The sequence below is a fragment of the Nilaparvata lugens genome, chromosome 2, assembly GCF_014356525.2.
Source record: "Nilaparvata lugens isolate BPH chromosome 2, ASM1435652v1, whole genome shotgun sequence".
NCBI classification, from domain to species: domain Eukaryota; kingdom Metazoa; phylum Arthropoda; class Insecta; order Hemiptera; family Delphacidae; genus Nilaparvata; species Nilaparvata lugens.
In genome coordinates this window covers 20,143,819-20,161,831 of record NC_052505.1, presented here as the reverse complement: position 1 = coordinate 20,161,831, position 18,013 = coordinate 20,143,819, and the positions used below count along the sequence as shown (strand labels likewise).

The 18,013-nt window shown below is 35.8% G+C and overlaps 1 protein-coding gene across 1 annotated transcript in view; it reads left to right on the top strand.

Moving 5' to 3' along the window:
• LOC120349594 overlaps positions 1-18,013 on the top strand; it is a 158,208-nt gene that overhangs the window by 59,802 nt on the left and 80,393 nt on the right. Inside the window, exon 3 of the mRNA XM_039420008.1 lies at positions 16,001-16,099. Within this exon, the coding sequence (XP_039275942.1) occupies positions 16,001-16,099 (99 nt within the window). The remainder of the gene's footprint in view (positions 1-16,000; positions 16,100-18,013) is intronic.

Here is an 18,013-nt window from a genome sequence, read left to right as displayed (position 1 = left end):
CCTTTGTAACTTTTTAATACTTTAAAGTATGTACTACTATTATCTAGGTGTGTGGTTTTGAATATAAATCATGTTGGTGTACATCACATGGTACGTATTTTTATTTGATTTCCTTAACCCCTTATTTAGATTAGACCCTCCGTGTTAACCGAGTATTTGACTATCCGAGGTTGTAGCGGTCCCGATTAACTCGGTTAATCGGGACTCTAGTGTACTTATGTCAAAGTTACTTGTGTCTTCAAGTATCTTCTGTTACTGTTGTCATTGACCATTGACAAACCCCCTTACAATACCAGTTGCGCAATAGAGAAAAGAAGAAAGTTTTAACTTTTAAACCTAAATCTGGCACACAGTTTTCGGCTGACAAGTGTAAAGATGCAGAGATGAACTTCGTTTTTCAGATTTCCAGGATAAACTTTCAAGTGAGTCACTGAATCAGTGACCTATCCAAAAACTATATATATTTTATACATTTTATGTTAAAGTACCTTATTCTAGGTGCATTTTTTCAGCGTATATCAACAATTTCTGAGCAACCACAGAAATGGTAATGAATAGCTAAATAATAATCCTTTTAGGATTCGAAACACCTCTCAAATTTAACCAAAACAGAAAGAAATTTTCAAAAAAGTAGTTTTCGAAGTTATTATTTAATTAATCTTAATTTGAAGGTTTTCTTGGTACATGGATATCCATAGTTGGAAAAACACTTCAATCTTCCATCCTTTTTTTGCACCACTTTCTTTTTCTTTTGTTTTAATGTGTATTGTTGTTGTTTGCATGTATTCTTTTTGTTAATCTCTGTATTAAACTTGTATTCTTCTCAACAACAATTCATATTTATTTATGCTAAGGGGAAAGTTGAGAAATTAAATTATGCTCAGGATTGAATGTTCTGAAAAGATGAATTGCTTTGGAAAGCTCTCCTTTATCCACCTTATACACCTTCTCCTGTTAATTTCCTAATGCAAGCTACGAGTAGAATGTTCAGGACTAGGTAGGTACATCTACCTGAGATAGATTTAAATAGATTTGAATTCGGTTTTTAAAAAATGATTTTTATTGAATAACATGATGTTAACACAACGAGAGCTGAGCACCGACTGACGGTCCGGGCGCTCCAAGCGGCTCATGACAATAAAGACCATGCAAATCTAAAAGTGATTACTAATGACTAATTACATACTATTGATCTACATAACTCCTCCCTCCTAAAATTCAAGTTCGCCCACGAACTTCCAAAAATGACTAAAAGATATGAATAACCAAAAATCTCAATTAATTAAGATAAAGCTGGAGGAGCGTATATTACAGTTGAAGGCATATGAATAATCTTTTGATTATCAACATCACTACACAAAAAAATCTTCAATTTGGGATAGATAACAATAATAACAACATTGATCATCAATAGACCAGAAAAACTGATAACATGTGGGTGGATGACCCAAGGAACATACAAGTCCTCTTCTTCTGTATCAACATTCGATAAATGAATGTTTTCTATTTGTTCTAAATTTCTCATGTCAAACTTTTGTTTATGAGTAATTTCAGGAATGAATGACAATTTTCGACCAAAAGTAGTGATTGAAGAAAAAGGTAACCTTTTATCTGTCATCAAGTCATTGAGTTCTAAATTTAACAAAAATGAGATTGGGGAATTGATTTTGACATTATTGATGTTGATTTGATTCACTCTAAAGCCAATTACACTTACATCTTTCATAGTATTTTAAGTAATGGTTCAACATTTAGTAATTCGATCTTCTTACATTGCTTCAAAGGTTCATTATCGAATAATGAAAAAATACATTCGTCAGTTACAATTTTAGAATCTCAAAAAAAAGAATTATTTGAGAAGTCCATACAATTATACAATTTCCAAATTGTGTTATCTTTCGAAACAGGTAAAACATCTTCAGTTAATTTCATTGTGAATACTTTCGAACCATTTTGTACAGGATATGAGAGTAAATCTTACCTATCAAAAATCACATTGAGCTTAGGAATATGAATTATATAAGTTAATAGATTTTTCGACAATATGCATGTAGCTTTGCTTATCTTCCACAACACTTTCATATCATTACTGGCTAAAGAATAATTCTTATTATTTACAATTAAGTACAAATCTTTTTGCGATAATATGGAAGGTGAAGCTTTCCATTTTCACAATACAAAATTGAATCAATTATGTCGTTAATTTCATCATCCAAAAGCTCTAAAGTTACAGAAATAAAATTTACATTTTGAAGTTTTTCAATTGAATCCAAAGTTTCGTTTGTAATTTTATTCAAAATCTTGTTATTAGAATTAATTCTCTCAATATTATAATTATATTTTTTTATCATATTTTGGTTCAAGGCAATGTTTGCTTTTTCATTTTTCACTAGATGCAATTCATTATTTTCAATTTTCTCGATTATATCATTGGAATGAGATTTATCATCAGCAGTCATCAGACCTGTTATCCAAGAGATTGCGTTTATTATTCCATTGAATAAGCCTCTTTTTATCCATCCTCTGTGTGACATGTCTTAATGAGAGACTGATTCTAATTTGAAATACCATTTTTTGGCTAATTTTTGCAAAGAGGATACAATGTCATATGAGATAGAAGAATTTTCAAGTCGTCCTATCGAATAGAAAAGGAAAATAAGTTCAGTCTGTAAATTAGTTATATTAGAATAGTGGATGATTTTATAAGTCTCATTGATTATCGTCGATTGTCCAGTCTTAATCGGAATTAGTCCCGCTGAGTCAGTCAAGTCTGTCAAGTGGTACGTCAACACCAGAGCCGGAAGGCAAAGGACTAGTCCTATCATTATTCTTATCTGCATCTGAAACAACATTTTTGTTTTCAACTATTATTGGTCTCTTAAGTCTAGGGTAAAGTTTCAGAACTCCTCTCTTACTTTGATATTTATTTGGTCCAATTCGAGTAGCTGGGAAATATTTTGGCAAATGCTTTTTATTTTGGATATTTCTCACGAACCTTTCATTTTCTTCATACTCCGGTACTTTTACACGATTTTTGTTTAGCTTTTCTGTTCTAGTATGTTTTTCTTTCTCGATTTTAGCTCTATTTATTTCATGTAACATTTAAAGTTCCTTGAAATGATCATTAGCGCTATGTTCTGTGATTTGAGCTCTTGTCATTTCTAAATCTGAGATGTATTTGTTTGGTCCAAATGTCAACTCAAAAGGAGTCATGCTGAAGTATTTTTTGATTGAATTGTTGTAAGAAATTAAGCTAAGGAGTAGTTTGTCTTGTAGGGTTGAATTTGGTCTGTCAATTTCCAAAGAATTGAGAGTTTCAATAAGAGTAGAGTGTGCACGCTCTATTGTGCCTTGTGAATCCAGATGTCCCGATGATACATAATAGGGATTAATGTCATAAACTGACAAAAAATGTTTTAAAAGAGCATTGTCGAATTCTCTTCCTTGGTCCATTTGGATTTTCTTAGGAAGAGGGTGTCTCAGGGTTTGTCTTAGGGCCTTAGTTACGGCTACACTTGATAAATTGTCTAAAATATATAGGGTGATTCTAAAAGAGCGCCGATTTTAATATATCAAATTAAGAGGTTAATTTAAACGAAAAATTGAAAATAAATACATCAACATGTTCATCTCACCTTCCGATTTCATGTATGAAAAATTATGTCATGAATGTGTCCTCCTCTACTGCGCTGGCACGCATCAACTCTGTCCATGAAATTCCCTATTACTGCACGACAAGTTTCCACTTCCATTTCGCCGATAACCCGTCGAATTTCCTCCTTCAAGTCATTGATGTTTCGGGGTTTATTAGCATACACCAATGACTTCAGATGACCCCAAAGATAAAAGTCACAAGGCGTCAAGTCACACGACCTTGGTGGCCAATGATGATCGGAATTACGAGAAATGACGCGATCCTGAAACCGTTCATTGAGCAACACAATTGTTTCGCGGGCAGCGTGGCATGTGGCACCATCCTGCTGAAACCACAACTCGTCAATGTCTATTCCATCCAAATGAGGCCATAAAAACTCCCTAATCATCGAACGGTATCGGTCTCCATTCACTGTCACTGCTTTACCTTCCTGGTCTTCGAAAAAATAAGGGCCGATGACGCCACCTGACCAAAAGCCGCACCAAACTGTCACTCGCTGTGCATGCATTTCTCTTTCTGAAATGATGCGAGGGTTTTCTGAACCCCAAATACGGCAGTTCTGTTTATTAATGAAACCGTTCAAGTGGAAGTGCGCTTCATCACTGAAGATGATTTTGTTTGCGAAGCTGTCATCCTCCTGCAGTTTTCCCAATACCCAGTCGACAAACTGTCGTCTTTTCTGGTGATCTGTCACTTTCAAATGTTGCGTCAACTGTATTTTGTAGGGGTGACATTGGAGATCGTACCGAAGAATTCTCCGTACAGAAGAACATTTCAATCTCAATTGCTGAGCACGGCGACGAATTGATTTCGCTGGGCTAACAGCAACACTGTCACGAACTAACGCAATGTTCTGCTCAGTTCGGACAGAACGACGACGTCCAGGACTTTTAAGGTCGACTGTTGAGCCCGTCTCAAAGAACTTTTTCATGAGTCTGCGAACTGTTGATTCATTCGGTGCTTCATTTCGTCCTAGAGTACCGCGAAGTAGCCTGACAGTAGCCGCATAACTCTCTCCATTCTGATAGAACGTTTTGACGATTAACACTCGTTGCGCACAAGTAAACTTCTCCATGGTTAGACACAGATGGTTAGACACACTCCATGGTTAGGCAAAGAATGTATGGTCTATTCAAATCAGGTAACCTGAGTACAGGAGCGTTTATGATGTGATCTTTAAGATCATTGAACGCTTTAACAAAGGATTCATCTTTATTATTGAACGTGACATTTTTTCTGAGAGAATGAGATAGAGGCTGTGCTATTTTAGCGAAATTCTTAATTAACTTTCTGTAATAACCACAAAGTCCTAAAAATTGTTTCACATTTTTCTGATTTTGGGAAATAGGAAAATTTTTAATTGCTTGCACTTTCAATGGATTTGGTTTTATACCTTCATGAGAAATCACGTGACCTAAAAATAATAATTCTCTATGGAAGAATTCAGTTTTGTCAAGTTAAACTTTACAATTGAATTTCTGCAATCTTTTAAAAACAGTTTCCAAGTGTCTCATATGTTCTTTTAGGGAGTTGGAGAACACAATTATATCATCAATATAAACTAACACATTTGGTAAATCAGCAAAAATCATATTTACAGCACGTTGAAAACAAGGTGGTCCATTTTTGAGACCAAAAGGAAGTCGCAAAAATTCATAATGCCCTGTTTCAGTGGAAAAGGCAGTTTTGGGAATGGATTCCTCTTCTAATTCAATTTGATGGAATCTGGATTTCAGGTCAATAGTTGAGAAGTAATTAGCAAGTCCTATTTTACCAAATAAGTCTTCAATATTAGGCAGTGGAAAACGATCGTCTTTAGTTTTCAGATTCAATTTACGATAATCAACTACTAATCTCACCTTTCTTTTGCCTGATGCATCGGGCTTTTTGGGGACAACCCACAAAGGCGAATTATATGGAGAGTTTGAATTTCGTATGATCTTATTCTCTAATAGTTTGTCGATTTCTCCTTTTATATCATGTTGGAATGCATAGGGATACCTGTAATTTTTTGTGTACCCGGGTTCCTCATCAGTTGTATTAATTCTATGTTTCAAAATATTTGTAGCTGTTAACGGTTCATTGTCGTACTTGATAATTTGAGGTTATTTCAATATCAGATCAACTATTTGATCCTTTTCCTCACTGTTCATGTGATCGGTTCTCAACAATGGAAGTAAATTTTCGTGAGTGAGAGGACAATTGGTCGACTCATTTACGAAAATTTCAACTGGTTCCATCTTGAATTTTTCAAGTTGTGTTCCTTTGCAATTATCAGAATGAGAATCAATACTTATAACATTATCTACAGATTCTACTAATACTTCCTTAAAATCTAAATCAACATTTTCAAGCACAAATATTTCATTATCACTTTTACAAGGAATAAACAATTTATTCCAACCCTTTTTTATTTTCAAAGGGCCCACTCCATACAATGGTAGGATAGTAGAGTCGAATCTAAGCCAATTGGCCGTAAAATCGACTTGTTCTCCGAATTGCTGTAGTGTTTCATACCCTAGCAAAATGTCATACTTCTGGGAAAACTCATGCAACAAAAGATCAGATTCTGAATCTTTTCCTAAAATATACATGAAATTCATTTTAACTCTATATTCTCCATAGGACTTTCCTGCTGGAGTACTCATGCAAAACTTACAAGGTATCAATTCGGTTTTTTTTCATTTAGTACATGTTTCCTAACAAAATCATATATTGATTACCAGTATCAACTAAAATTTTGTTTTTCTGGAGATATGGTAGTTCTGTATGCATAGAGCTCAATTCAACATTCAACCTGGGTTGTTGTTGTTCATGCTTAGCTCTAAAAAATTAAGTCGCTCGGTCAATTCAGCAATGATTTGATCTTTTTCGTCCATATGCTCAACATCCGTTTCGGTGGTGGGCATTGGTGTCTTGAATTTGGGGTTGGTCTAAGCAGTTCTCATGGGAACGTCCGTATTCGGCAACTGTTGTCTGAACTGTCCCGAACCTGAAGGTCTTGAATTTTGATACTGATTTTGACTGAAGTTTCCGAATTGATTCTAGTTACTTATATTGAAATGTTGTTGTTTTTGGAAACCTTGTGGCCTATTAAAGTCTTGTCTGAGAACATTGTGTAGGTAAACTTGATTTCTGTTCTTATAGGGTTGTTTTTGCTGAGAATTGTTGTTGGGGGTGGGTCTGTTGACGTTTTTGTTTAAGTTTGTCATATCGTTGTGAAAACCTAGCTGTTTCAATAATAGGTGGCTGTTATTGATCAGTTTACTTCTAGCATCATTCAAGCCTTGTATTTGGAGTGTTTGGAGATGAACACCCAGAGAAGTATGAATACCGTTGCACAACACATTCACAGTTTCAGTATCTAACTGTTCAAGTAACATTTTTAGAGCCTGTCCCTCTACATTTTCAAGTTTGTATTCAGTCACAATTGTTGTTTGTTTCGCTACTAACCTGTTCAGGAAATGCAAGGGATGTTCATTACTGTAGGATCTCATATTTATCAATTTAGTCATCAGTTGAGGGATTGATCTACTATCTGCAAAATTATTTTTTAAAGCTGTAATAAGGTCTGGAATGGTGGAACACTCGTTGTTATGTACTACTTATTTAGCTTCACCATGCAATTTGTTCAAAGATTTGTGTAAATTTGCCCAATGATTTCCTTTAGCTTCTTCAATATTATCTAAGGTATATTCCCCATGAAGCTGAGAAACCACTTCCACAGAATTTAGTAATTCACTAGGGTCTCCAGAATAGTCCGGTATTAGATTGAGAAGTAGCTCAGGTATAAGTTTTTGCACTTTGGCCATGGTTAGATTAATTTGCAAAAGCTTACATTCAAGAAGTTAAGTTGAAGATGGTGGTATTGTGTTGGCGTCAGGTTCTTCATCCTCCACAAATCTCCTTGCTCCTTGACCCACTCCAATTGATAAAGAAGGAAATCAATGACGTGATGATCTTGATCCACCAGGACTAGAGATCTGAGGTAAATCCAGATTGGAGTTGAAGATGAAGTTCTTGGCGACCCACGGTTAAGAGTTGACACTCACTTTTTCGAAAATATTTCAAAGTCCCAATTTGGATGAAAGATTGAAAATTCGGCACTTCAAAATCCCGAAAAATCTTTGGGTCCCTGTTTGGGCACCAGATAGATTTAAATAGATTTGAATTCAGTTTTTAAAAAATGATTTTTATTGAATAATGACTGATGGTCCGGGTGCTCCAAGTGGCTCATGACAATAAAGACAATGCAAATCTGAAAGTTATTACTAATGACTAATTACATTATTGATCTACATAACTCTGGTACATCCTTTTAAAATTGGATTGTACTTTTGTACAATAATAAATTGGTTTAGTTGAAACTTCTATTCCAAACAACTATCTGAGTTGTTTCTCAACATTTTATTATTATTATTATCCCTTATATAAGCATGCTCTTGCGGAAATATTTTTAAAGAAGGGGCACTTCATTATTATTATTATTATCATCATTATTCTCAGTATTATTATTATTTTTAGTATTATTACTATTATTATTATTATCATTATTATTCAATTATTTCATCACTTACAAAGTGAGTGTTTTTTTATTGTAACCTAAGTTGGCCATTGGCAAGACTTTGGTACATCTCTATTCTGTCAGATTTAAAAAGGATCTAATCATTGACACCGTGCTGAGTACAACCACCTTTTGAATTCCATGTTTTGCACTCGCCAAGACACCAAGGCAACTGAGGTTTGCTGAAACCTTCTGCCTGATGTAAAGATGCAGATTTTTGCCCCACTTGTTGGGTGAGATTGTGTAAAGTGGTAAATTGCAAATCCTTTACAGGTGATGCGGTATTTTTGATATTTATAAGAGCGGTTGCTAAAATCCCTATTTTGCAAATAAATTCACAAAAAGTTGAGGCCGTCCAGCTCACAAAATTGCTGGGTTCAAACCGCAGCTCTAGCTCAGTGGTAGATGCATGAATTTTCCAAATATGAATAATCACCACAGGGTTCAATGACTGGTGATCATTAATTCTTACCGCTGCTTCCGTGAAGTTCTTGAAGAATACCAATAAGGAAGTCAAAAAGATGGTTGGTGACTGATTACCAGTAACCATTTATCCAATCGAGAATAATTAAGATCAACTATGGTTTTTTCTAGTTGATTTTTAAAATGCTCATCATGAATACAGGTATTCACCAACTTACCCTTCTAAAATTCCTTAGAACTTACAATGCCAGTTCTTGAAGTTCTCTGGATCCTTATATGATATAACTGGAACCTTATTAATATAATTATTAATATGATTTGTCTGGCAGACTAGTATGACTATCATCAAAGGATGATAAGTAATGAATGCTCTTAATGAGATCAATATTAATTGATTCACCAATTTTATGTGCTGCTGACGAATATTTCTTGGTACCAAGACAGCTCAAACTGTATATCACGAGATGAATTGAGATATAATAAAAACTTCTATGATTTTGTATGCTGACATAAAACATGAAATATATTCCCATAGAATAATATATATTAAATATTCTTATATCTATAATTTTCTTTAAATAAATTCTTTTTTATAATTTGAATAATTATCACAAGGCTTAATAGCATTCACAGTTGTTAGCTTTAAAAATTATAAATTTGTATTTAATACTGATACATGGACTTCAAGTCAATTCAGAATTCTACAATTTAAAACCTGTTCGGTCTATAGATTCAACATGACATACTTAAATCAATGAGCAAGTAATAATTAACAATTCAATGATCTCAGGTTTTTTATGAGTTCGTGCTGTGCATGGAAGTAAGCTTCCTACATAAATCAAATACATTCATAAAACGTTCTTATAGACTATATGATAGCACTCAACTCGTTGCGAATTTTTTAAACTTGAATTAATTTATATAGCGCTTTGATCAATTCCCCAATTCACTATTAAAAGGCCTTTTAACATGAGCTCGTTTGAACTAATACTCACAGTAATGATGTTCTTGAAGGTCTTGTAGAGTAAATTAATTATTTCCAATAATTAATTATGCAGGTCCTTGTCATCTCTGCTGGGCTCACTCGTGGTCCAGATTTCTTATAAATTTCTCTCAGTATTATAAATATATTTATGGGAACCGATTACAATTAAGAACTCTTTAACAACACTGAGTTCACAGATGAACAAACATAAATTACAAATATTCTACATTTAAAAAAGGGTTTGGCTTGATGATTTTAAAATCTAATAGGAAGAAAGAACCCTAATTTCCATGTGCGTCCTCACAGATCGGGATCACAAGCCAAAGAGAAATGATTTTCAGAAAAATTTCATCTCTTCCTTGAATGATTTGTAAGCTTCCTTCTGATTGGTTTTCTAATTTTAGTGAAACTCAATATAATTGGTTACTTCAGATTCAGGGTTTCTCCAACTTTGTTATAGAAAGAGAAATAAAAAGTTTTTATATAAATAAATGGAGTGATTGTCTTAGATTATTCCAATAAATAAATCTCGATATACGATACTATAAAGTAGTGTACATAAATTTTTTAAATGAGCTTTGTGTACTCTTGGTTTTCATACTTTTTTAGATAGCAATAAATACTCATGCAGCAATAATAGTTGTCCCTATTTATTTACATAAACCTTCCCTAGTGTATATAATACATATTTTGTGAGTAAACTTTATAATTCTATTTATACTGGTTGATCGAGCAATCAGCTGATTCGTTAGGTATCGATTCAAAGAACTGTCGATTTATCCTAGATCGATTGATTCATTTAAAACAAAAACAAAGAATTCTAACCTCAAATGTACATGCAAACTTTTTTTTTATGATCTGCCAATAATAAATAAGCCGCTTTATAATTTTTAATTCTGCCAATGAATGCTCATTATTGTTGAATTACAATTTTGCATGATTTACTTATTGCTTTAGATAATATGATTACTCTTTATCACTAATAACATTCGATTTTACTTGAGTGGTACTTTGACTAGGCTATCTTTCCTTTCTATTTTATAATTCTATTAAAGCTCAATAGTTCATTTCAAAAATATTTTGTGGTGCTAAAATACCACGTGACACTGATCACAAGTAGAGATAATTAGAGGGACAGTTGTAACTTTTTCCTGCTTCCAGACATCCCTGATTTCAGCAGCCAGGAGGAGATACTTGGATATTTTCTCATTGTAATATTGTTCCAAGATGTGGCATCATGGTATGCCAACATCAATCAAAATAGTCTCCCTGGCTGTCTTGTCCATGAGGATAATGTCTGGCCGGTTGTGCACAACTGTCCTGTCAGTCAGCACAGAGCGATCCCAATACATCTTGTGTGTATCATTCTCAAGTACAGAAAGTGGCTTGTATAGATAGTATGGCAGTTTTTGATCCACTAGACCAAACTTCAGGGCAAGATCCTGGTGTAGGATCCCAGCAACAGAGTTGTGGCACCTCAAGTAGTCTGAAGCTGTCATCAACTGACAAGCTGACATGATGTGTTGCAATGTTTCGGGAGCCATACCACATCTTCTACACAAGTCAACATTTATAGGCAGCTTCAATGTATACTTCTTGTAGTTCTTAGTAGCTATTACTTAATCTTGAATAGCTATCATAAAGCCTTCTTCTTATTATTATTATCATTATTATTATTATTATTATTATTATCCTGTTTGAGGTTTTGCTTGACCACTCTTCCCCTGGGCTCCGACCCCCAAAGGAGAGTGAAAAGCGATTTTACCAGAGTGATTGCTCCACATGTCCATGTGCAGAGAAAACTCCTATAAGTAATTCTGTAATTCTGTAATTCTGTAATTCTGTGCCATGTGGTGAACAATCATACTGGGTCCGTTACCATTAAATCGTTTGCTCTGAGTAGATGTAATGAACCAAGGATGACAGCCTTCTGCATTTGACCTGCGAGTGCAGCAGCAGCTCTATCACAGGCTGGAATGGTTCTAAGGTTGACCAAAAACGAGGGTCTCATGCCACCCAAAACTCCTATAATCAACACCACCATTCTTATGGAGTAGCCTGGGTTAAGCCTGCGCAGCTCTATTAATAGGTCTTGATATTTTGCCTGTTTTTCCTCCTCCTTGCTAACAATGTTGCCTTCAGCAGGTGCTGAGAACTCGATTACATACATTGTCTTTGCCACTTTGTCAAGGAGGACATCAGGCTTTGTGGCTCTTAAAAGCCTGGTGGTGGAGAATGAGTAATTCCAATACACTCGGCACCTTTCATTCCTCACAACAGACTCAATCTCCCTTGGGGCATAAGGCAGCACTGGTGTTTTGTCAATACCATATGAGTGTCTAAGATGGTGATAGAGCACTCGCAGAGCAGCATTATGTCTATGGATGTAGCCCACAGCTGCATGAACAGAGCACGATGATAAGATGACACACCCTGCAACTGATATCTGGGACATCCATGTGCATAACTCTGCTATGGTATGACAAGGTGTTGATGACACCATCTTGGCATGCCAGTATGAAAACCTCAGTCTCAAATTTCAGGGCTGCTGACTTCATAAAAGCAAAAGTAAGCGTTTTGGACAAGCCCTGCTCCTCGATATGCCTATAGAAGACACCATGCAAGGACTTGTCCTTATGCTTCCGCAAAAGGAGTCTAGACTCAGCAGTCTTTACTCTAGCCCATAGTTGATTGGGTTGAAGCCCTTCCTCCCTCTCAGTGTTGAAATCGAGACCAAGGGCATCTGTGGCATGCTGTGCTGCCTTATATAGGAAGACCCTCACCCCTGCAACTCCATGATCGTCGACCAATTGCATCAGGGGGTCAGAGCATCTTTTTATGCTGCAGGCAAACTGTATGGCCACCCTGTTGTGCAGATTCTCCAGACCAAGCAAACCTCTGCCTCCCTCATGTCTTGGCAGGTGTATTCTGTCAACAGAAGAGCGGGGATGCAGACTCCTCTCCATATGCATCCTTTTTCGTGTCTCCCTGTCCAGTTCATGGAGCTCGTTTCTGTTGCACTTGACCGGCACAGCCACATGAGTAGGTTGCAATGGACTGACACAGCAAGCATACACATGGCCATAACTTTGTTCTTTCCTGATAACTCAGATGACCAAAGTCTTCTCTTGTACTCACTGCAGAGAGCCTTATTATTATAATTATTATTATTATTATTATTATTATTAATTATGATAATAATAATACTGCATAATTCTCATATGCCAGTTCTCCAACTGCAGTTGTTCCATTGCTTGTATCCATTCTTTTGTGACCAGTCCATTGGCAGACACTACTATAAGGATTATTACCACCTTCCTCAATTCATACATATTTTGAAGTTCAACTGACAAGGGCTGGTATTTTCTTTTCTTTTCGGAAATGGTACTTACAAGATTCTCATCAAGGGGCACTGCCACATCAATTATGTAAGCCTCTTTATTATTCCTGTCAAACAAGACGATGTCTGGCCTGTTAGCCTCCACTGCTCTGTCAGTTGTCATATAAAAATTCCAAAGAAGCTTTCCCTTTTCACCATTCAAGACCATTTCTGGCTTACACTTGTAATAGGGCACCTCAGTCGCTATTAACTCATATTTTTCTGCCAATGCCTGATGAACCACTTTGGCCACATTGTTGTGCCGCTGCAAATACTCTGTAACAGCTAGTAAAGAGCAGCTACCAGAAATATGCTGTATCAATTCTATGACTTTCCTGCTACTATCCAATGTGAGCCCCATCACAGATCTTTTGTAAGGTCTAGTGCTGACTACCTGGTCTTGAATGGCAAACATGAAACCTTCAGTCTCACCGAATATTTCATTAGTCTGCAACCATTCAATTGATTCTTTTCTGTGTACAAAATCAGAATGAAGTGCTGCAGCAAATCTTCCAGAAAGCTCTTCCTGCTTCCATGCTTCCAGCCTCTCTTCAACTGAACTGGCTGTTAGCTGTTGGACTCCATGTGCCAGTTGCAATGGGCTGTACTTCATGTCTACCAGACAAACGGCTTTTAGCAGACCACTATTTGCGTTCTGGAACTACTTCCATGGTCTGTCCTGCTGTTGGCGACAAATAGTCTCTCAAACTCAAGAGGTCTCTTCCACCAACACCTCGGGGGTGATGAAGTGTATTCTTTGTCAAAATTGTTCTTACCTTTCTGTCAAACTCCTGCAAAGCTGTATCTGTCCACTTGACTATTCCAAATGTATACATGGCCACAGGGACTGCCCAGGTATTTATAGCAGATATTTTATTCCTGGAGCTAGCCCTGTTCTGCATACCTTCTCAAGTCATTGCACAGTCTTCCTTTGAATTTCTCTTCTTATGACAGTATCAGCTCTGCATAAGAGCTGAGCAAGACCCAAATACTTGTATTCATCTGGCCTGCCCAAACTCTGAATAAGCACTTCCTCAGTCAACTCTATAGCTCCATCAACCTCTCCTGATATTTGGCCTCTTTTCACATGCAGCACTTTACACTTTTCCAATTCGAATTCCATACATTTTGAATCACTGAATTTCTTAACAAGCTGGAGCATATTTTTCAACTTTTATTATTATCATTATTATTATTTTTATATGATTATAATTATAATTATTATTATTATTATTATTATCATTATAATTATTATGTGTCAAACTACCTTATATGGAAATCGTTAAGTATTTACTTTGGAAGCCAAACTAGATCCTTATTTCTTCGATTCTCCCAAAAAATTTCATTCTGGCCGATATAGCCTCTCTTGTTTCTTGGGAAAATACCACATTCCTCCTCTCAATTTGAACTGGACTTATTTCCCCATATTTTTCTTTTCCAAAGAGTTTTAATCTCCTTCTTTTGATATTGTCAATTACTTTCGAGTATATTTTCACAACACAGTTCTTTTGCAGCCTATAACCTTCTTCTGTTTTCCTTGGACCATTATTATTCTCCTGATGATTTTCCTTTCCACACGACACAAATCCTCAATATCCAGTTTGGTGTTCAAGGTTGAAGTCTCACTTGCATACATAAACATGAATTTAATTACTGTGTTGTAATGTTGTACATTGTCATAATGGGGTTCAGCCATTTATTATTATTGTTCAGTCTACTTAATCGATGACATCACTATTCTATTGACAAAGTTTACATAGCTAAGCATATTATTTTCTCACCCATTTCTAAAAAGTGAGAAATCAGAAGTGGATTATCAAAGGTTTAAAAATTTCCAACATCACCCACATCGAGTTCCAGTTTCAAATAAGAATATATGAGGGTCATTTTCCCAATTTCTGATCACATATCAAGCTGTTAGGCTAGGGCCACACGAGTGCACATAGTGCGTCCGTTGCAACTTACTTTTTGCGGCCGTCGCCAATGACACCACACAAGCGTTGAGTGTGGTGCATCAACGTCAGTTGGCTTTATGCAATTGAACCAGACAAAGCAATAACTTTTGCATGTCTCGACGTGTGTTGTAGCATTTCTGCACAGTTCAAAAATCACCGGCTGTTACGACTTTCGTTACTTGGTACAAACGTACCTCACTAATTCACTTCTATGTATTTCTACAACAGTCAAAAGGTAAGTTGCAACGGACGCACTTTGTGCACTCGTGTGGCCCTAGCCTAAGGCGGTAGTTTTCACAGAGCTGTACAGCTTGTCATCCCCACCAAAAGCCCTATAATCTAAGCAAACAGGTCATAAATCGTTGTTGAGTTATAAACCAGTTCGTCTTACTTGAGTCTCCCGCCAAGTAGTTGTGTGGCATTATTCGTTTTCACAAGCAAATGGCAATAGTTAAGCATAAATCTACCAATAATTATCCAAGTTTACACATTAAAATGAAATAATGTTATGAGTTGCGTGTGGATGGTGTAAGAATATGGAAAACATCTGTAGAATTGACTTCCAAAATCGTTTCGATTCATGACTACTCAGCCTCACAGTGCATGGCGAAACCAAAAAGATTTCCCAGCTAATCAAATTTCAATCAACAGCCTTACACATCTGACTTGGCCTCTAGAAACTTTTACCATGTCCCAAAACTCACGACATGACTTTGAGAGCAGAGCTTCCAAACTAACGTGAAGCTTCGAAACAATGTCATAGACCAATAATTCTAACTCATCAGATGGCACATTTTATGGAAAGGGTTTTTTGGGCTTCTCCGCTGTAATGACAAATGCCTCAACCTTGACGGCAATTATATTGGAGAATTTCATAAGTGTAAGTAACTGTTAGTGAACGATTTCATATACATTCATATCTGTTGAGGTTAGAAAATAGATGACCCTTGTATAATATGGGAATTCAAATAACAAGTACGGTATTGAAGTTTTATTGCTCATTTTATCAACTAACTAAAGAGATTTTGAAAATTTCCAGGTATTATCAAACGTCTAGCATCTATTGCCGGAAAATATGAAACATATACTCTGGATGAATCTACTGTGAGCAAATTGAAGGAAATTTTCCCTAGTAACAGTAAGTGTAACAGATAAGTTACAGTATAATGAACATAATAATTGAGATTATTTTATAATTAGGCCTATTATGTTTTTTGTGTTTGGAGGACTTGGAATACAAAACGAGATCCCTTACAAAAACGTTTTTTAGTAGGAACAGTAGTGACAACTACTGCTATGCAAAATATCTGTTAAACGAACCAATAGTGAGGTCCACGTTATATTTATGGCAGTGAAGAAGTGATCGGTGATTGAGAGAGTAAATTTATTCACCTCAAATATAGTATATATTTTTATTTTATAGTGTTTTCTCTGCTTAATATTTGTTGATTTTTGATGATACTACTGTTCTGAAGTATCTACTGTTATTAGTTATTAGTTGAATATCTCTTTAAGGTCTTTGGTTGGCACCAAGTTGAAGAACTAATTAAAATACATTTATCGAGAACAAATTGATTGGGCACTGCTGCTTCAATCCGAGCTATTCCTGGGAGTGTAGATGATTTTTACTTTCCTTGCCCTATTACCATAAGTAAGGAAAGTATTGCTTTCCGAAAAAATTAAGGTACCCCAATTTCTAAATTTCTATACGTTTCAAGGTCCACTGAGTCCAAAAAAGTTATTTTTGGGTATTGGTCTGTATGTGGTGTGTGTGTGTGTGTGTGTGTGTGTGTGTGTGTGTGTGTGTGTGTTGTGTGTGTGTTGTGTGTGTGTGTGCGTGTATGAGTGTGTGTGCGTCTGTGTACACGATATCTCGTCTCCCAGTTAACGGAATGACTTGAAATTTGGAACGTAAGGTCCTTAGACTATAAGGATCCAACACGAACAATTTCGATCAAATGCAATCCAAGATGGCGGCTGGAATGGTGAAAATGTTGTCTAAAACAGGGTTTTTCGCGATTTTCTCGAAAACGGCTACAACAATTTTGATCAAATTGATACCTGGAATAGTCATTGATAATCTCTATCAACTGCAACAAGTCCTATATCTGTGAAAATTTCAGGAGCTCTGCCCATCTATGAAAAGTTTGATTTTAGATTCTCAATTAACAGCCTTCATATACAATTCAAACAAAAAATTTCAAGTGGAAAAGATTGAGCATGATAATCTCTGCAATCAATGTTCAGTAACATTTTCACCTAAAATTGAAAATAAGCTTGAAATTCGAGAAAATGTGATTATTAAATTGCAAACTGTTGGTTCAATTAAATCATTCACTACGAAGAGATAGCAGACCTTATGTGTCTCCAGCGTTATTGTCCTATCTCCAGCTGTCTCATATCTTTGAATAGTAGACTTGGGATGCGCGAGAACACTAGCGTCAGGTGATCAATTTTCATAACGGCAAGGAAAGTTGTGTGAGTGCGCCACACCAGATTTTTTTATTTTGCAACTCTCACCAGCGAGCAAAGATTTTCTTTTTGCTGGTGATGCCTAGATTTTATGATTATTTTATTTTATTTAAGTATATCTATACTTATAAAATTTTTATCTAACTGACTCACTCACTCACTCACTGATCACGATTTCTGGAAAACTCTGATTGCAACAAAACTTGGAATATAGCTTCCTCATACGTCCTAGGTGCTCACTAAGAAATATTTTGGTGATATTTCAACCCTAAGGGTGGTTTTTAAGGGTTTAAAGTTCGTCTCTTACCATATTCTTCTCCTCCTAATCTCTTAATTATAATTGAAATTCTCATATCATATGTTACTATAATCTAGAGAGAGTACCTCTTCGAAACATTTGTTAACTGGCAACTAAATTAATAATTATGTCAGTTTGGCATTAAGTTGAGATGACTTCATTGGGTTGGCACCAAGTTAAAGAACTAATTGGAATGCATTCATCGAGAACAAATTGATTGGGCACTGCTGCTTCAATCAGAGTTATTCCTGGGAGTATGGACTAGTAGTTCTGTGAACAGTA